General features: G+C 56.0%; 1 protein-coding gene and 2 long non-coding RNA genes across 5 annotated transcripts; 2 read left to right on the top strand and 1 right to left on the bottom strand.

Annotated features, from left to right (window-relative positions):
* Positions 1 to 4,071: 4,071 nt before the first annotated feature.
* On the top strand, positions 4,072 to 7,641 carry LOC133758145 (uncharacterized). Its single transcript, XR_009865772.1, has 2 exons — positions 4,072 to 4,549; positions 5,286 to 7,641. It is a non-coding gene; the product is annotated as an uncharacterized LOC133758145 (long non-coding RNA).
* On the bottom strand, positions 6,903 to 9,529 carry LOC133758144 (uncharacterized). 3 transcript variants are annotated; one of them, XR_009865770.1, is made up of 4 exons: positions 9,372 to 9,529; positions 9,103 to 9,180; positions 7,269 to 7,605; positions 6,903 to 7,144 (listed from the first exon to the last, which is right to left on the bottom strand). It is a non-coding gene; the product is annotated as an uncharacterized LOC133758144 (long non-coding RNA). The 3 variants fall into 3 exon arrangements; XR_009865771.1 differs by having other exon boundaries at positions 6,903 to 7,610; XR_009865769.1 differs by having other exon boundaries at positions 6,903 to 7,605.
* Positions 9,530 to 9,633: 104 nt separating this feature from the next.
* GUK1 (guanylate kinase 1) lies at positions 9,634 to 18,562 on the top strand. Its single transcript, XM_062189362.1, has 8 exons — positions 9,634 to 9,731; positions 15,665 to 15,778; positions 16,029 to 16,070; positions 16,480 to 16,576; positions 17,243 to 17,381; positions 17,456 to 17,540; positions 17,934 to 18,019; positions 18,273 to 18,562. The coding sequence occupies exons 1-8, from the start codon at positions 9,671 to 9,673 to the stop codon at positions 18,306 to 18,308; spliced, it is 660 nt and encodes a 219-aa protein (XP_062045346.1). The 5' UTR covers positions 9,634 to 9,670; the 3' UTR covers positions 18,309 to 18,562.
* Positions 18,563 to 19,784: the final 1,222 nt, after the last annotated feature.

Genomic DNA, 19,784 nt, shown 5'->3' with positions numbered 1-19,784 from the left:
GATCATTGGTTACTATCCTCACTCTGTCTTTTATGACCTTGTCTAAATATAATCAGAGTCGGCAAACTTGGAAGGCTTCCATAGCCTTGGCGACTCATGACGACAGCCTAGGGTGGTTACTGGCGCCATAAACTAGAGTGTCAATTTGTTGGGTCAACAACAGGAGCCACTGTGCACTTGCTCCTCATGTGGGATCTCTGTCCTTAATGCGCTGTACATTTTGATTTAATGCTATAACTAGTACTCAAACAGTATGTTTCACTTTGTGTTTCTACGTGGGTGCAAACTGTTGAAATCTTTATACTAAATTGATCTTCTGTATATAAAGAGAATTGAAAAGGAATCTTGATGCAAATGGAAGGGGAGAGGGAGCGGGAGAGGGGAGGGTTGTGGGTGGGAGGGAAGTTATGGGAGAGGGAAGCCATTGTAATCTATAAGCTGTACACTGGAAATTTATATTCATTAAATAAAGTTAAAAAAAATTTTTTTGGAATCTTGCTGTGCCCCACTGGGCTGACTGATCCAGTTCTGTCAGGGTATGGCCTGGCTCTCTTGGCAGGCTGACCAGGGCTGGAGGTCACAGCCGCTCTGGGACAGAAACCTCAAGACCAAGTTAGGGGAAAATACAACAAAGCCATTTTTCTGATGGGGAGTCTTGCCCACCCAAGTGAGCCTTGGACACACGCAGGCCCTGTCAGGCTGGCCTTGCCAAGCAGCTCCTGCTCTGTGTCTTCTCTAGAACTTGACTGTTAGTGTTTGCAAGTACAGACTTCAGGGAGACACTTGTCATTGAAGGAGAAAATAAAACTAATTAGAAGCAACTCAAATGACATAAATTAAAAGTCTTCCACAAGTAGTATTAGGAAGAAGCTTTCACATCTGAGGTGGTCTCTGCAGGTCCCAGTGGCAGGTCCTGCTGGTGGGTCTTGAGTTCCTGGGCTTGGCAGGAGGCTGGGCGCTGTAGCTTGAAAGCTGCAAGATCCACTGCTGTCTGCATGTCTGTGCCGGTGGCTGCTGTGCACACAGTGTTACGCAGATTTGCTCATCAGGCCGATGGAAAGTCTTATGAACATTTCAAGCATAGTTGTTAAGCATAAGTGAATAGGACTATCAGTAAGATAAGAGTTTCTAGATGAAATTTTCAATAATTATGTTTTATTACATATATATATATATTTAAAAATAGTTTTAAAAATCTTTTTGGTAAGTTGTAACCTTAAAGTGAAATCAAGTATTCCCATTAAATGCCTCAATCATTTCTTTTTTAAAAATATTTATTTATGGCCGGCGCCGTGGCTCAACAGGCTAATCCTCCGCCTTGCGGCGCCGGCACACCGGGTTCTAGTCCCGGTCGGGGTACCGATCCTGTCCTGGTTGCCCCTCTTCCAGGCCAGCTCTCTGCTGTGGCCAGGGAGTGCAGTGGAGGATGGCCCAAGTTCTTGGGCCCTGCACCCCATGGGAGACCAGGAGAAGCACCTGGCTCCTGGCTTCGGATCAGCGCGGTGCGCCGGCCGCAGCGCGCTACCGCGGCGGCCATTGGAGGGTGAACCAACGGCAAAGGAAGACCTTTCTCTCTGTCTCTCTCTCACTGTCCACTCTGCCTGTCCAAAAAAAAAAATTTATTTATTTAATTGAAAGAGTTACACAGAGAGAGGGGGAGAGGCAAAGAGAGAGAGAGCGATCTTCCATCTGATGGCTGCAACGGCTGGAGATCCACCAATCAGGAGCCAGGAGCTTCTTCCAGGTCTCCCACCAAGGATCTGGGCCATCTTCCACTGCTTTCCCAGGCCACAGTAGAGAGCTGGATTGGAAGTGGAGCAGCTGGATCTCGAACTGGCGCTCATAAGGGATGCCGGCGCTACAGGCCACGGTGTTAACCCGCTATGCCACAGTGCCAGGCTCTCAATCATTTCTAAGTAAGTTAAAACACTGAAACATTAGTAAGCTTAAGTTTATATATACTGGCATCTGTTTTTATGTGGTTTATTTGGGCCTGTTAAATGCGAAAATTGGTGGGTGCTTATACGAAACAATTCACAGTGCTTCTAGTCAGGTTCCGAGCACTAGTAGTTAGGACTGAGCCATGTGATTAAACCACTGGAAACAGCTGTGTGCAGGCAGTGAGACGTGTGTCATGGGCAGAGCTGTGCAGACACAATTTGTTTGGAAACGGGTTGGTCATACAAGTTTGGAAATACTGCATGGTCAAGGCTGACTGGAGATTAAATCAGCTGTATTAGTGCACTGATGCAGAAATAGAATTTGGTTTTTTTCCCTTTATTGGTCTTTTTTCATTTGTTTTTATTTTTTTGGTCTTTTATGTTAAAATGCCAGTTAGGGTATGGGTCAAGGACATAAATGGGTTTTGTTTTGTTTTCCTCTCAAGTAATGGGCCTGGGGAACAAAAAACATTTTATCGAGATTTTTCCTTGTGCTTTGTGCTGTCCTGTGCTATGTCTTTGATCACTTAGGCAGAGTGAATCTTCTCAGTATTTACAGCTAAATCAAGTCCCTCTGCTTCAATGAGTGACTGTTTTTTTCCTTGGTGGACTTGATCTTTTCATTCAGATGTTTTCCACTTTCTTGACATTTTTGGCTAATGTCCCTAAGTCAAATTCTATATTAAGTCTTTCTGACTTTGACCTAACCCTGGCATGTTCCAGAAGACTTCCGGAACACCCACAAGGGAGATTCTAAACCACTGGGGCTTTCTTGATATGTTAAATTAATTATATGGGAAGCATTGTGAAATAAATGGTGCTAAACATTCTTTGAGCTATATTTGTATGAAAATGTTATTACTATGTTTCCCAAAAATTGTATAAAATTCCTAAAAACTGGTATCAGCCACAACTTTGGTCATGTTAAATTGCTGTATGCCATGGGGCCGGTGCTGTGGCTCAGTGGGTTAACGCCCTGGCCTGAAGCACCAGCATCCCATATGGGCACTGATTCTAGTCCTGGATGCTCCTCTTCCAATCCAGCTCTCTGCTATGGCCTGGGATAGCAGTAGAGGATGGCCCAAGTCCTTGGGCCCCTGCACCCACGTGGGAGTCCCGGAAGAAGCTCCTGGCTCCTGGCTTCAGATTGGCACAGCTCCGGCCGTTGCGGCCATCTGGGGAGTAAACCATCGGATGGAAGACCTCTCTCTCTGTCTACCTCTCTCTGTAACTCGGCCTGTCAAATAAATAGAATAAATCTTAAAAAAAAGCATGTGTGTGCTGCCAAAGTGAGCACACTACTTTTTTAAAAAAAATTTGCTGTATGCCATAGAAATAGTCAGGTTTCCCTGTAAATTTTTCTATAATTATAATGAACTTTTTTTTTTTTTTTTGACAGGCAGAGTGGATAGAGAGAGAAACAGAGAGAAAGGTCTTCCTTTTTGCCATTGGTTCACCCTCCAATGGCCACTGCAGCCGGCGCATCTCACTGATCCGAAGCCAGGAGCCAGGTGCTTCTCCTGGTCTCCCATGCGGGTGCAGAGCCCAAGCACTTGAGTCATCCTCCATTGCCTTCCCGGGCCATAGCAGAGAGCTGGCCTGGAAGAGGGGCAACCGGGATAGAATCTGGCGCCCCAACTGGGACTAGAACCCGGTGTGCTGGCGCTGCAAGGCGGAGGATTAGCCTGTTGAGCCACGCTGCCGGCCAGTTATAATGAACTTTTGTCAGATCTTTAATTGTGAGCATTCAAGTCATTGTTCAGTTACTTTGGTTTTTTTTTTTTTTAATTATTTATTTTACTTGAAAGAGTTACACAGAGAGAGAAGGAAAGGCAGAGAGAGAGAAATCCTCTATCGCTGTTTCACTCCCCAACAGGCCACAACAGCCAGAGCTGAGCCAATCTGAAGCCAGGAGCCAGGAGCCAGGCGCTTCTTCTAGGTCTCCCATGCGGGTACAGGGACCCAAGGACTTGGGCCATCTGCTGCTGCTTTCCCAGGCCATAGCAGAGAGCTGGATCAGAAGAGGAGCGGCTGGAACCCACACCGGCACCCCATGGGATGGCAGCACTGCAGGCGGTGGCCCTACCCACTGCTCCACAGCGCCAGCCCTTTCAGTTACTTTAATCCCATCCTTTTCTGGAAGTTTTTTCTGCAAGCAGTGATAATTGTGAAAGTGTTGTGACTTCAAGGAGATGGATAGGTGGGATGAAGTAGAGGTTTCTGACAACTCCTTTTTTTTTTTTTTTTTTTTAATTTTTGACAGGCAGAGTGGACAGTGAGAGAGACAGAGAGAAAGGTCTTCCTTTGCCGTTGGTTCACCCTCCAATGGCCGCCGCGGCTGGCGCGCTGTGGCCGGTGCACCGCGCTGATCCGAAGCCAGGTGCCAGGTGCTTCTCCTGGTCTCCCATGGGGTGCAGTGCCCAAGCACCTGGGCCATCCTCCACTGCACTCCCGGGCCATAGCAGAGAGCTGGCCCGGAAGAGGGGCAACCAGGACAGAATCCGGTGCCCCGACCAGGACTAGAACCGGTGTGCCGGTGCCACAAGGCGGAGGATTAGCCTGTTGAGCCACGGTGCCGGCCCTGACAACTCTTGAGAGCATTGGACAGGGTAAGAATTGAGAGTCCTAATGGAAAGATCTGACTCTTGAGACTCCTAACCTACACGTCAAACAGAAGCTGACTACATGAGACCGGTGAAGGATTGTGGGTTTTTATATTAAAAAAAAAATTGTATTCTTGGTCCTTTTAATCTTTGATTTTCCATATTTAAGGAATTTCTTTTCTTTTAAGCGGTCTGTAGCATATAGCAAGTTGGTAAAACAGACCTTTTTGAACAAAAATGTAAACATTTGCTTTTTCTCCCCACCTAGTATCTCCAGAATTCAGAACTATTGATGATGGGCATTCTTGTTTTCATGGAAGCATAGTTATTTGCATAAACTGTACATGAAGCTGTGCGCAGTGGAAGTACAGGCGTGCAGGGTCTCGGGCTCCTGCTGGGATGTCGTTTGCTGATGCACACAGCGCTGGCGCCGTCTGAAGCCTGTTTTGGCTTCCTGGCAATGAGAGCCCTTATCCAAAGTTCCAGCCAGAGTCTATGTGGCTGATTGCCATTCTTGCTGAACTTTTGTAAACAAACAGGCCAGATTGGATGTGGCTAAGCCCATTTTGCTAACAAATTATTCTTACTATGATATTTTTAGTAGAAATGCAAGTGGCTTGTAAAGAGAAAGATTATGTGTGAAGTAACACACCTGTTACTAGAGGGTATCTCAGTTCACTGCTTTCAGGTTTTTATTGCGTGCCTGTAGACTGGACTGAATCCTGAATTCTTCCATCTCCAGCTGTGGACAGGAGCTGCTCAGTTCCTGAAGCATTGTAAGCTGAAGCTGGACATCGTGGGGTAAATTCCAAAGAAGTCTCATGCCTGCTGTGTGGGCCACAGTGTCCTGCCGAGCCACCCAGTGCCACAAAACACTGGAATCGCACACCAGGATGGACAGCTTTCCCAGGACACTGCCAGGAGGCTGGACTCCAACTTCTTAGCTGTTCCTTGGGTATGACTACCTTTTCCATTGGCAGGAGAATCCCACCACCAGTCGTTCTTGCAGGCTAACGAAATGTTGGCTGCTCTGGCCAGACCCGTCTTTACGTGGCCTAAGAGGGTCTTTGGCTCACCTGGTGGGAAGCTTTGTTTGTGAAGACATGCAGACCACTTGCTTTCACTCCCTACCCTACCCTAAGCTAGCTCTAGGTGGCTGAGCAGGGAGAAGACTGGGCCGTGGCTGATGCTTGTCACAGCTGGGTGAATAGGGTGGGCCTTGTAGAGGCTCATTGCAAGCATCAGTGGACAGGCTGCCTGGTTAGAGCAGGTGGACTTCACGTCTGGCTCGTGGGTGCCCTGGCTATGAAGCACACTCCAAAGTCTGTCGTCTCCCTGGTACAGTGTATTCTCAAGCCTACAGTTGTCCATCAAATGTCTGAGGGCCTCTCATCATCTGGGACAGAAACAAACCGTGTGATGACAAGGGTGCTTGACCGAGGGAGGACACCCAGAATGATGGCACCTGCTGTGCTAATGCCCTTACGTTTTGGTCACATCTCACCTGGGCAAGAGCCTGACCAAAAGGGGGGAACTTTTAAACATTACGGGAGTGGGGAGAGGGGGGCCTTGCTTTGGACTAAGCTACTGCACTCGGCCTAACCAGAGTGAAATTGCTCGTGCTAAATGCAGCAGATCCCAGAGCATGCTTCTTCTGAAAACAGGAGACTGCAGTCAGTCTGGGTCAGCATAAGGAAGTCCTCGCTTCTGCACCTGAGGCTGACCAGAACCTGTTTCCTGCTGTTTGTCCTGCTGCCACCCACTGGGAACTGACAGAGTAGGCTGGTGAGTTCCATACCAATGCCAGTGAAGTCCTGTTACGCTGTGAGGTTGCCTGAGAGGGAGCGACTGCTGCGTCTGGTATCCTGAGGCAGCCCTACCCGGATGTTAAGCAGAGTGTAACCTATTCTTGAAGCATGTAGACAGTAAGGCAGGCTCATGCCCAGCCTCACCTGTTTTTGCAACCTCCCCATGTGGTGGAGCAGGACACCCTGACGTATTTTTAAATTTATTTATTTGAAAGTCAGAATTAGAGGGGAGAGAGAGGGAGAGGAAGGGAGGTCCTTTTGCTGGTTCACTCCCCAGTTGGCCCCAACAGCCGGAGCTGCACTGATCCAAAGCCAGGAGCCAGGAGCTTCTTCCGGGTCTCCCATGTGAGTGCAGGGGCCCAAGGACTTGCCTTCCCAGACCATAACAGAGAGCTGGATAGGAAGTGGACTTGAACCGGCACCCATAAGGGATGGTGGCACTGCAGGCAGTGGCTTTACCCACTGTGCCGCAGCGCCGGCCCCCCACCTCCTGAAGTATTTTTGGTCCAGATTGGGTGTTTCTAGATTCAAAAATAAAGCCAACTGAGATCTGCAGAACAAGGCTGGTTGTAATTTTATTAAAGATTTATTTATTTATTTGAAAGGTAGAGTTAGAGAGGCACAGAGAGAGGTCTTCCATCCACTCGCTGGTTCACTCCCTAATGTCTGCAATGGCTGCAGCGGGGCCAATCTGGAGCCAGGAGCCTGGAGCTTCTTTGGGGTCTCCCACATGGGTGCAGGGGCCCAAGCACTTGGGCCATCTTCTACTGCCTTCCCAGGCCATAGCAGAGAGCTGGATCAGAAGAGGAGCAGCCAGGACTCAAACCAGCACCCATATAAGATGCTGGCACTGCAGGCAGCAGCTTTACCTGCTATGCCACAGCGCCAGCCCCCCTGTAATTTTACTTTTTACTTACTGGGAACTGCCCTGTGCAAGCCACCTGCAAGTACAGCAATCCCAGAGCTCATGCCGTTGTACCCACGTGTCAGAGGGAGCAAAGATGCCATGGGGAAGGGGAGAGGAAGACAGCCTTGTGAGGCACCAGGAGTCCTGGGCAGCGTCTGGGAAAACTGCACCCTCGGGCTCAGCCTGAGGAGCCAGGGGAGGGGCTGTGTGCTGCCTGCTCACCAGGCAGCGGCTCCTGGAACTGCTGAAGTCCGCTCTCTCTGCACCTCCCGCACCCAGGGCTGAGTCCGTGTCCTCAGTGGGCAGGTGGGCTGGTTTCTCAAAAACTTTGGGGCCTCATCTGGATTCTGTGCTTGTGTAAAAGAAAACACCCAATAATACAACTTTAAATGATCTACTCCTCCCCAAACACGCTGTGTCTCCCCACAACAGACACAAAAAAACTCAGAATTTACTTAAAAGACAAATATCACAACACAAAAAAGCTTTGTATCCAATAAAAACCAGTGCATAAACAATAAAACAAGTTCTGGAAAGCCTCTTTCTACAGCAAAAATAAATATACCTCACGTCACAAAAACATTCTATAAGTTATAAAACAAAATTACAAACAGGCCCACGAAACAAGCCTCCCTAAAAAATGAATTAAACTAATATAATGCCAGCCATCCCTAAAATAACATTAAAACCCTCCTACTTTAAAAACTACAAATAAAACCACCCAAACTAAAAAAAATTCCTAATAAAAAACCCATATTAAAAAAATATGTAGATTACATAAAAAAGCCACTGAAGTCTCCAAGTTACATGTAAATACTTAAAAACTATAAATGCATAAAACTATACCATCAGTAAATAAGTAAAAGGTATGAAACATACCAAAAAATAAATTTAAAAAAATTTTTAAAAACTACCAAAAAAAAAAAAACACCCTAAGTTAAAGCCATTTCAAAATATCCAAATAAATACAAAAACTACCTACAATAGGAAATACTTAATAGTAGTTAGAAGTCATTTTTGACTAAATATCTCCCTCTCACAAGCGCCATCACCAAAAATATCAAAATAGAACAAATTTGGCCTGATAATAAAATCGTCGCCCTGCACCGCGCAGACGCCGGCGAGCCCGGGCCCTCCCGGGTCAGAGGACCTCTTTGTCTCCCTCTAACTCCGCCTTTCAGATAAATAAAATACATCTTTAAAAGTAAACAGAAACTACGCGGCCAGACTAATTAATAGGGATAAAACCAACTGCCCACACTGCTCCACGCCTGCCGTCTTAAAAAATCTGACAAGGCGGCGCCGCAGCTCAACAGGCTAATCCTCCGCCTTGCGGCGCCGGCACACCGGGTTCTAGTCCCGGTCGGGGCACCGATCCTGTCCCGGTTGCCCCTCTTCCAGGCCAGCTCTCTGCTGTGGCCAGGGAGTGCAGTGGAGGATGGCCCAAGTGCTTGGGCCCTGCACCCCATGGGAGACCAGGAGAAGCACCTGGCTCCTGGCTTCGGATCAGCGCAGTGCACCGGCCGCAGCGCGCCAGCCGCAGCGGCCATTGGAGGGTGAACCAACGGCAAAGGAAGACCTTTTTCTCTGTCTCCCTCTACTGTCCACTCTGCCTGTCAAACATTAAAAAAAATAAAAATAAAAATCTGACGAGTTAACAGCTCTCACACAATCTGTGCCCTAAAGCAGACACGTGTTTTAAAAGGCCGGACGCTACTTAAACTACAGTACCAGAGTCAAGCAAGTTCTTCCCCCACCAACAGGCCCTTTTTAATAAAATACTGTATGAGAAGTGCCCCACCCAACCGCTGGTCTACAGCGCAACACGGGCCAGAAATACCAACCCCGAGACAGTCCGTGAACCTCCCAGTCCCAGGGACATCCCAGTTCGCCAAGAAAGGAGATAAAACGCCGCAGGCAGCCTGAGAAGTAAACACGCGAGTCAGGCAAGTGCAGTTCTCGGTCCCAGCCCGAGGACTGCCGGACGGCCGCCGGCACACAGCAGACGCCAGCTCCCGCGAAGTCTCAGGCGGGGCCCGTGCCAAAGTCAAAACGCGAGAAAAGTCAGACCCGCCAAGTCAGCCATCACCCCTCCCCACGCTGGAAAACAAACCCGAGACCAGGGATGACCACGCCCGCCTCTGGGCAGAACTCGTGGCTTAACTCAGCCCCGCACGCCGCTCGCCAGATACCACACGCGTCTTTCCCAAAGCCCAACAAACTCGACGCCAGCGCAACGCCCCCGCCGCCCCGTCTCGAGCGCCCGGCTCCAGGACCGCCTCGGCCGCTCGGCGCGGGCGGGCACGCATGACGTCACGGGCGCGACGCGGCTGGCGCGCGGGAGTGACGCGATTCGCGGCGGCGCGGCCGTGTGACGTGGCACCCCGGCGGGCGGAGGCCGCGGGACCTCGGATGCTGCGGCGCCCGCTGGCGGGGCTGGCAGCGGCCGCCCTGGGCCGGGTACCCGCGGACGGTGAGTGCGGGCGCGGGCCGTCCTGGCCCTCGAGGGTGCGGCGGCGCCCGTCCCGCAAGCTTCCCCTGCGTCCCGGCGTCAGAACGCGGAGCGCCGGGGCGGCGGGGGCGCCCCGAGCTGCGGCGACCCCAGGGACGGCGAGCGCGTGTCGGGCTCAGCGGCCGCCCGCGCTGCCCCGCAGCACCGGCCCGGGGGCGTGGAGAGCGCGGTGGAGGCGGGGTGGTGCGCCGGGCGGGCGCCCTGCTCAGCCCCGGGAAGCGCGGGGCCGTGCGGGCGGCTCCTCGACTGGGGCGGGGGCTACGCGGGGTGCGGGCGAGGAGCAGCCCTATCTCACCGCCGTTCCCGAATCAGCCGGGAGGCATGTGGGACGGTTTGCCGGGGACGAGCAGAGTGGCGCCGTCCCTGTGAGGCCGGCTCCGGGCTCCGTGCCCACGTGGTCCACGTGGCCGGGTTCCTGTCCCCCAGGTCGCAGACGCGGGCTGCGTTCCACTCCTTGGCCCAGCCACAGCCACAGCCACGATGGGCATCTGGGCAGTGGTTGAATGATCTCTCTCTCAAAACAGATAAAATGAATAAAAATACTTAACAAATAACGTAAAAGGTACCCTGAGATCCTGAGGGCTGGGTGGTTGCGGTCTGCCCTGGACAGTGGACCCACGCGGCCCTGCGCCAGGCCTTGCCCTGCCCAGAGCCTGTGTGTGAGAGCCCTGTGTGTGTCCTCAGAAGGGGCGGGGGCCAGGCCTTGCCCTGCCCAGAGCCTTGTGTGTGTGAGAGCCCTGTGTGTGTGCTCAGGAGGGGCGGGGGCTGTGGGTCGGGGGCCAGACTGCAGCAGACTCCCCAGTCAGGGCTGCTGTGGAAATGGCCTCCTTGGCCACTGCCCTTACCAGTTGCCCTGGGCAGCTGGGTGGGGAGGAGGACCGGTGAGGCGGCCGATGGGGTGCCCTGGGGCCCCCCGCTCCCTACTGGAAGATGCTTCTGACCTGTCCCCGCCAGTGCTCCCAGGCTCTGGGACCATGTCAGGTTGGCGGCTTCCATCCCACTGAGGATGGCTGGAGCTGTGAGGCCTGGGCCCCAGCTCTGTGGCCCAGTGGGTATGCTGCTGTCGCAGGTGGTGCCGTGACTTCCTGTCACTGGTCACTGTGTGGAACACCCCCCCTTCCAGGCTGGCAGGGGTCTCCTGGGGTATCTGTGGCTCCCCCAGAGCTCCGGATGGTGAGTGGGAGGCAGGGCCAGGCTGAGCCCTTCCTCTGTGGCCCTCTGCCGGTCCTCAGTGGGCTGGCCTCCAGGGAGGGCAGGAACTCGGGAGGAACACCCACAGGGTGGAGCAGGCTCTGATTTAGGCCGTGTGCTTGTCACAGCTGTGAGTGAATGGATGCACCTGGGGCCACTGCGTCTGTGGGCTTCCCCGTTCCACGGGGTCCAAGGCGAGTACTGGTGCTGACACTGCATGTGTGCACATGTTCCATGTGGGTTTGTCATTACGCGTGGTGGGTCCAGATCTTAGGAGCCGAGAGCCAGAGAATCTGGGGAGCAAGGGGAAGGTTGAGGACAGCGCACACTAGGCTGGGGGCAGGCATTGGAATGGGGCTGGCGGTCGTACTTAGGGGTGAGGAGTGCCGTGGGTGGTCTTTCAGACCCTGCCTCTGTTCTGAAGGATCTGCAGTGGGGTGGGGTGGGGAACAAGTGGGCCTCGCCTTGGCACCTCCTCCCGGGGTCTCCTCTGAGCTCCCAGTGGAGTCTTCCAGGCAGGCACTAAGCTCAGGTTTTCCCCACATCCACGCCCGCCTGTCACGGTTGCCAGTTTCTGGGCAGGCACAGATCTTGCACTCCCTGGGGCCCTGGGGTGGTCTCCACACTGGTCCTTGCTGCACAAAGCAAACGTGAGTGAGCACAGCCCTGTTTCCCATCCTCACAGGCCCAGGACAGGAGAAGCACCTTGTGCTGGTGGCGGCACACCGGAATTTCCAAGGTCCACTGTGTCTGTGTTCTCCTCGGGGACTTGGGGATGGGCAGGGTCATGGTGATGAGCCCTGCAGAGCACCACCCTGCTCCTACTGGGCAGGAGAGTCAGGGATGGCCCCTCTCCAAGGGGAGGTACCGAGTGCTCAGGACTGGGACTGAGTCTGTGCCCTAGGAGCCTCCTGTGCTGACCAGCTTGAACACAGACCAGACAGAGAACCTGACCCTCGTGGAAGCCCCACATGGTGACCTAGAGAGGGGCCGGGAGCCTGGGAGCTGCTGCGGCTCAAGACCAGAGATGACATTGTGAAGTGCCCAGCAGAGCAGGGGGCCAGAAACCCACTGAATCACGCACTTGGAGTTTTCTCAGGCTCCCAGGCCAACCTGCACCATGCAGCACATCGGGCCCCTCTGACTGCTCCCCAGCACGTGGGGTCCCCTTTGACTGCTCCCCAGCATGTGGGGTCCCCTCTGCTCCCCAGAATTTGGGGATCCCTCTCACTGCTCACCAGCACATGGAGTCCCCTCTGACCTTCACAGCACATGGGGTCCATCTGACTGCTCCCCAGAACATGGGGTCCCCTCTGACCCCCAAGCACCTGGGGTCTCTCTGACCTCCCTCCAGCACATGGGGTCTCTGTGACCTTCCCCCAGCACATGGGGTCCCTCTGGCTTCCTCCCAGCACCTGGGATCTGTTTGACCCCCCCCCCCCAGCACATGGGGTCCCTCTGACCTCCCTCCAGCACATGGGTCTCTGTGACCTCCCCCAGCACCTGGGGTCCCTCTGACTACCCTCCAGCACCTGGGGTCTCTCTGACCTCCCCCAGCACCTGGGGTCTCTGTGACCCGCCCCCCCAGCCCATGGGGTCCCCTCTGATCCCCCTCCAGCACATGGGGTCTCTGACCCCCCCCAGCACCTGGGGTCTCTGACCTCCTCCAGCACCTGGGGTCTCTGTGACCTCCCCCAGCACATGGGGTCCCCTCTGACCCCCCTCCAGCACCTGGGGTCTCTGTGACCTCCCCCAGCACCTGGGGTCCCTCTGACTCCCCTTCAGCTCATGGGGCCCCTCTGAACCCTCTCTAGCACATAGGGTCCCTCTGACCTCCCCAGCACCTAGGGTCTCTCTGACCCCCCTCCAGCACGTGGGGTCTCTGACCTCCCCAGTATGTGGGGTCAGTAGCTCTGCCGTGTTGACTCCTTCACAGCACACTCAGCTCCGGTCCTCTTGTATCCCAGTGTTGAGCTCAGTTCCCTGGGTTTGCAGGTGAAGTGCGGTGTGTGCTGTTTCCTTGGATCCGTGTGTTGAGCCTAGGAGGCCGCTGAGGCTGAACACCGACCTCAGCCCCTTTAACCTGGAAAGGAGCCAGGATTGAGCAATTCACCCACATCATGGGGCTTGCTGATCCTGCAAGGCCCTGGGTGGGGCCGGGTCACACAGCATTGTGGAGCAGTGGGGACAGCAGTGGCAGAGAGCAGGGTCAGGAGGGCTGGGGCTGCAGAGAGGTGGGGGCCTAAGTTGAGAGCAGTGGTCAAGGTGAGGTGAAAGCTGTGTGTTGTGTGGAGCAGCTGTGAGGCTGCAGGAAGGAGTGGGTTGTGACTACTTAGGGCTCCCCTGGTCCCCTTCTGTCTTCAGGAGGTGGTGCTTGTCAGTGTGTGCGCCTGTGCATGCGTGTACGCTGCATGCACGTGTATATTTGGTTGTGTGTATCATGTTCATGCATTGTATGTGCATATGTTCATGTGGCTGTGCTGTGTGCATATGTGTATTCATGCATGTGATTTGTGCACTGCATGTATACATCCACTGCTCATTATGGTATGTTTATGCATGCATACAAACATGTATTGTCTGCATATCTGTAGGATGCATACATGAACAGGGTGTGTGCACACATGTGTGTCTGTGTGTTGTATATGTGCACGAGCACCTGTGTGTTGTGTGTCATGTGTGCACACATTGTGATTGTGCCTACATACATTGTGTGAACATGTGTGCGTGTGCCTGTGTGCACCATGAACCCTCAGCAGTGGTGCTTGTCTGTGATTCCTGTGTGAACATGTGTGTGTGGTGAGTGCTCGTGCTCCTGTGTGCAGCATGTCCTGTGTGCACCATGAACCCTCAGCAGTGGTGCTTGTCTGTGATTCCCATGTGAACATGTGTGGTGTGGTGTGTGCGCGTGCTCCTGTGTGCAGCATGTCCTGTGTGCACCATGAACCCTCAGCAGTGGTGCTTGTCTGTGATTCCCGTGTGAACATGTGTGTGTGGTGAGTGCTCGTGCTCCTGTGTGCAGCATGTCCTGTGTGCACCATGAACCCTCAGCAGTGGTGCTTGTCTGTGATTCCTGTGTGAACATGTGTGGTGTGGTGTGTGCGCGTGCTCCTGTGTGCAGCATGTCCTGTGTGCACCATGAACCCTCAGCAGTGGTGCTTGTCTGTGATTCCTGTGTGAACATGTGTGGTGTGGTGTGTGCGCGTGCTCCTGTGTGCAGCATGTCCTGTGTGCACCATGAACCCTCAGCAGTGGTGCTTGTCTGTGATTCCCATGTGAACATGTGTGGTGTGGTGTGTGCGTGTGCTCCTGTGTGCAGCATGTCCTGTGTGCACCATGAACCCTCAGCAGTGGTGCTTGTCTGTGATTCCCATGTGAACATGTGTGGTGTGGTGTGTGCAGCATGTCCTGTGTGCACCATGAACCCTCAGCAGTGGTGCTTGTCTGTGATTCCCGTGGTGGCCTACTTTGGGGATTAAGAACCCAGCCCAGACCCCAGCCGGAGAACCACCTGGGCTGAAGCAGCCCTTTCTGCCCTGCCCTGACTGGACATCCTGCAGCTGCCGTGCCCCTCAGGTAGCACTGCAGGTGTTGGTCCAGGGTGCCTGGAGCTCCAGGAGCCCTCCCAGTTTTCACCTGCCCAGACAAGCAGTGTGTGTCTCCCAGTGCCCACCTCTGCCTGGCTCTTCCTTCTGCCCCCCACCCCCCAGACCCTGCCCCTAGCTGCATGCCTTGTTGGCTGCCATTGACTGGGTGCCAGGTGCCCATCTCAAGGTCAGAATGAAGAATGGCCTTTTCTGCATGGTGATGGGCGGGGCCGGCTTTATGCAGGGACTGAGGGCTGGGCGCTCAGGGATTTAGCGTGCAGAAGGGCAGGGCAGGCTGACTGGGATTAGTCCTCAGACCTCAGAGCAGAGCACCTGTCGCTGTGCTGACCACAGAGGCTATCCCCTACTGAGCAGGTGGGTGCCGTCCCCAGGGTTGGGCAGGGTTCCCACCAGAGGAATGAGGGCCTGCTTGGGGCAGGTGAAGGGCAGGTGGGGTGCATGGGCTGGCAGGGGTGGGGCCAAAGGGGGGTTGGCTCAGCTGGAACAGCTGTCACAGGCAGTCTGTCCTGGGAAGACCCCCACACGTTCCCCCCGTCCTCCCTGGCCACTCAATGTCCTGACCTGTAGCAGATGTTAGCCCCACGCTGAGTCTATCTCCCCCTGGAGCAGCCATCAGGGGAACCTTGAGCTCCTGCCAGCAGCCCATCCTGGGGTACAGACAGCGAGGTGGGGGTTCCCCTGATGGACCTGGCCACGCATGCAGGTCCAGGGACAGTGCCACAGTGAAGAGTCCAAGTCAGGCTCCATGTGGGCTGGGAGTCTTGGAGTCTTGGAAAGGTTGTGAGCACATCCAAGAGGTGGGGAAGGCAGACCCTGTGTGGGCTCGACACCTGGGGGTGGGGGAGACGGGTCAGGCCTTGGGATGCTCCTTGGGGGTTCTGGGCAGGGCACTTGGCCAACACCTGTCAGCCTGGTCAGGCCTCCCTTGTTGGCTGTCTTTACTGAAGGGGTCTGGGGCAGCCCACGTTCCTCCTGGGTGGAGGGAGTTGCGCCCAAGGTCTCAGAACCCCTCCCTCCACTGCCCCTCAGTTTAGGGCTGGGGTGCACTGAGACGGTAAGAGCTCGGCTACTGTCTGAACGTGCTGCCTCCCACAGGCATGTCAGGACCTAGGCCCGTGGTGTTGAGCGGGCCTTCGGGGGCTGGGAAGAGCACCTTGCTGAGGAGGCTGCTCCAGGAGCATGGGGGCGTCTTCGGCTTCAGCGTCTCCCGTGAGTGCCTGGGGCTGCCCTGCCCTGTGATCCCTCCTGCACCCCCCACTCTGCTCACCCCTTCCCGTGTTCCTTCCCTTGTCCCTGGGGGCTGTGTGTTTAGCCTGGGTCCTCAGGCACCCTCTCTGCACTGGGCTGGCTCCCCTATTATGGCTGCTGAGCCCCTCCTGCCTCCGTGGTGCAGCTCTGCTTGGCTTGCTGGGGGCTGGAGGATTCTGGTGTCCCCATCCTGAGTGACTTTTTTTCCTAGATACCACACGAGACCCACGGCCCGGCGAGGAGAACGGCAAAGGTCGGTCGGCCCTGGGCACTGGCTGGCGTAGGGGTGGGGTGGGAGGGGCCGGGGAGGGAACCTTAGGGCCACAAGGCCGCTCGAGACCTGCCTGATGTGTGACGCGGGAGCCCCCCAGCCCCTGACGCCTGAGGCGGGAGCCCCCCAGCTCCTGACACCTGAGGTGGGAGCCCCCCAGCCCCTGACGATGACGCGGGAGCCCCCAGCCCCTGACGATGATGCGGGAGCCCCCAGCCCCTGACGATGACGCGGGAGCTCCCCCAGCCCCTGACGATGACACGGGAGCCCCCCCAGCCCCTGACAGTGAGGCGGTAGTTCCCTAGTTCCCGTGAGGACGGTGTGGATGGAGCAGCCCCGTGCTGGGCCAGGTTGCCTGTGGCAGCTTCTGACAGTCTCTTCCTCTCCCCAGATTACTACTTTGTGACCAGGGAGGTAATGCAGCGCGACATTGCTGCTGGTGACTTCATTGAGCACGCGGAGTTCTCGGGGAACCTGTACGGGACGAGGTGGGCCAGGCCCCATGTGGGCCCACAGTCACCAGGGCCCTAGGGGTTGGGATGAACAGTGGGAGCTCCTCCAGGGTCACCAGGGCCCCAGGGGTTGGGATGAGCAGTGGGGCCCCTCCAGGGTCACCAAGGCCCTAGGAATTGGGATGGGCAGTGGGGCCCCTCCAGGGTCACCAGAGCCCCAGGGGTTGGGATGGGCAGTGGGGCCCCTCCAGGGTCACCAAGGCCCTAGGTCCTCTGTCCATGCTCCTGTCCATCCTATAGAAGAATATATAGGTCTACTGTGTCCTCACTAGTCTGCAAGCCACACAGCAGCCTCTTCCCCCTGAACTGGGCAGTGGGTTTCACTGGCCCTTCTTATGGGGGCCAGCTGCTGGGTCCACTCATGCCTCTAGACGCCATCATCCTTGGCCATCCTGGCACTGTGGGGACAGCACGTGACACCTTGCACTCGCTGCAGGTGCAACAGGGAGGGGCCGGCAGTGAGCAGTGCCCCCAGGTCTTCCCAGGAGCTCTGCTGGGGCTGGCCTAGCCCTGGAGACCATTGGCAGCCTTAAGGGGTAGCAGAACTGGGCAGTGCCACCATGTGCTCCTAGGGCTGCCAGCAGGTAGGGGTTGCCATGGTGGCTCGGGGGAGTGTCCCCTGCTGACTGTCTGTCCCCACAGCAAGGCAGCTGTGCAGGCTGTGCAGGCCATGAACCGTATCTGTGTACTGGACGTGGACCTGCAGGGTGTCCGCAACATCAAGAAGACTGACTTGCGGCCCATCTACATCTCCGTGCAGCCGCCCTCCCTGGACGTGCTGGTGGGTGCCTGCTGGGGGCAGGCGGGCCCAGGTACGGGCCCGGGCAGCTGCTGATGTCCAGGCCTGTGTTTCAGGAGCAGCGGCTACGGCAGCGCAACACTGAGACTGAGGAGAGCCTGGCGAAGCGGCTGGCCGCTGCCCGGGCCGACATGGACAGCAGTGAGTGTCCCTGGTCCTGGTGCCCCTACGTCTTAGCCAGCAGAAGGTGTAGGAAGGGGATGTTCCCAGGAAGGGTCGGGGTCCCGTGAGGGTCTCATAAGGGTCTTTACCCCTTTGACACTCAGGCTTCTGTGCGTCTGCCCCCTCCCCTGTCTCCCTGTGAGGGCCAAGTGGGGGTAATAGGGCTCCACCAAGGAGAGCAGAGTACCTGAGACCAGGTCCCAGAGATCCGTCACTCTGCAGCCCTGGGCAGCCCTGCCTGTGGCTGGGACAGAAAAAGGCCACCTCCAGCAGCAAACGACATAGCGTAGCGGTCAGCTCTGTCCATAGTCATGCGGGAGTTCCAAGACCAGGGCAGACTCACTGTGTGCTGCCCACCCCCACACTCCCCAGGCAAGGAGCCCGGCCTGTTTGACCTGGTCATCATCAATGACAACCTGGACAAAGCCTATGCGACACTGAAGGAGGCACTCTCTGAGGTGGGACCTGCCCCCAGGCTGTGCCCCTGCCCTACCCCCACAGACACCCCTCTGCCAAGGCCCCTTGCACCGATGCAGGCGAGGTTGCCAGGAGAGGCTGGGTGCTCAGAGCCTTGCTGTGTATGACGTGGCAGAGGCTCAAGCAGGTGAGGGGCCACCTGCGACCTCTGGACCAGCAAGGAAGGGAGGCAGGAGTCCCCAGGCCTTGTCCATGTCCCAGCTGCCCCTAAGCCCCTTCTTCCTCCCCTGGCAGGAAATCAGGAAAGCTCAGGGGTCTGGCCATGCTTGAGGACCTGGCTGGGGTGCCCAGGACCCACGCAGAACAGGTGCTTGCTGTGGGATGTGTGGAGCTGACCCTGTGGCCCTGCTGAGCTGGCACCTGGGATAAGAGGGTGCTGCCTGCCTCCTTTGGCCACTGTGGCTGCAGGACCCTGGGTACCCACTGCTGAATGTGCCCTGACCTTATATTCCCTGTCCCTCATCCTGTCTTTCCCGCTGGAGCCGGGGCTGATACCCTAATAAAGTAACCAGTGATGGGGTTAACGTGTGCTGAAGTGGAACACAGCCCCAAGCTGGGGGCTCCGTCCTGAGCTGAGCTGGGGCTGTGGCCCTCCATGCTGTTGGTGCCACACACTCCTGCCTGTCCGGAAGACAGCTGCCTAGGTCCACTGGTTGTCCAGATGCTGGCCAGGACTGCTCAGGGCCTGTCCTGACCAGCCAGGGTAGGTTGGGAGCACAGAGTGAGCCCTGCCCATGGATGGCCCCTGGCTGCCACGCCTGCCTGCTGCTCCTGAACCAGGCAGGGATTGGGGGGAGGGCACCCAGTGACAGCAGGGCGGGTGCAGCGGCTGTAGGGACTGCCTCTTGGGAGCTATGGGCCAGGTGCTTGTGTGCACAGCCCCCCAGGCTGAAGCTCCAGGAGAGGCTGGGGAACCCTGGCTGGGGCCATTGTCGGGCAGATACCCAGCATTCTCTTCTATGCTTCCAGACCCTGAGATCTGGAGTCCACGGGGTGTGGGCTTCCCAAGAAGCTGTCCTTTCCCTCCTGGCCCCGAGTGGCTGTGCTGTGGCCTGTGTCTGGCAAGTTTAGCCACCACTTGTCCCACCCACCCCCACCTCCCGAGTACTCGCTTCCCCACCTCCACCCTGCATCCTGTCACAGGCCCAGTATTTGCTGTCAGCCCAGGTGCAGCCCTAGCCCTGGTGCCCGAGCAGGGCCACTCGTGGGGTGGATGTGGACATGGAGGGAGGAGGCAGGCGGGGAGCCATGGCGGGGAGACCGGGTTCTCGGCTGCATCCAGAGCCCCAGATATGTTTGGATGTGTCAGGACGGTGAACCTGGACCATGAGCCCTGTGATGGGTGAGGGGGAGGATGAGGGGCAAAAGGGCAGCCAGGTTGGACTGCAGGGGGAGGCAAGAAGAGGTGGCTTTAGGCTGCCCCCCAGAGGCCTGGGCAGGTGTAGCCCAGGACCCACTACTGCCTGGGAAGGCTGCGTCCAGCTCCTGCTGTCCAGCTCCCATAGACAATAAGGGATTCAGACTCTGAGACCCGAGAGGGGAAACAATGGGGCCCTTGAAGGCCCCTCCCCCAGCCCCCATTGTGCTTGGTGGTGAGAGGAGGCTCCAGCCCGGCCACACAACCACAGGGAAGACCAGCGTGCAGCCAGCAGGTGGGCTGGCTCAGAGGGAGTCTCACTTTCCTGGCTTGGAGAAGGTAGGGTGCCACTCAGGACCCCTCAGACACCTGTGGGGCAGGGGCCAGGG

This window comes from Lepus europaeus, chromosome 4 (genome assembly GCF_033115175.1).
Source record: "Lepus europaeus isolate LE1 chromosome 4, mLepTim1.pri, whole genome shotgun sequence".
Classification (NCBI taxonomy): domain Eukaryota; kingdom Metazoa; phylum Chordata; class Mammalia; order Lagomorpha; family Leporidae; genus Lepus; species Lepus europaeus.
Note: the sequence above shows the minus strand (reverse complement) of the source record. Positions and strands in the feature narration are given on the sequence as shown.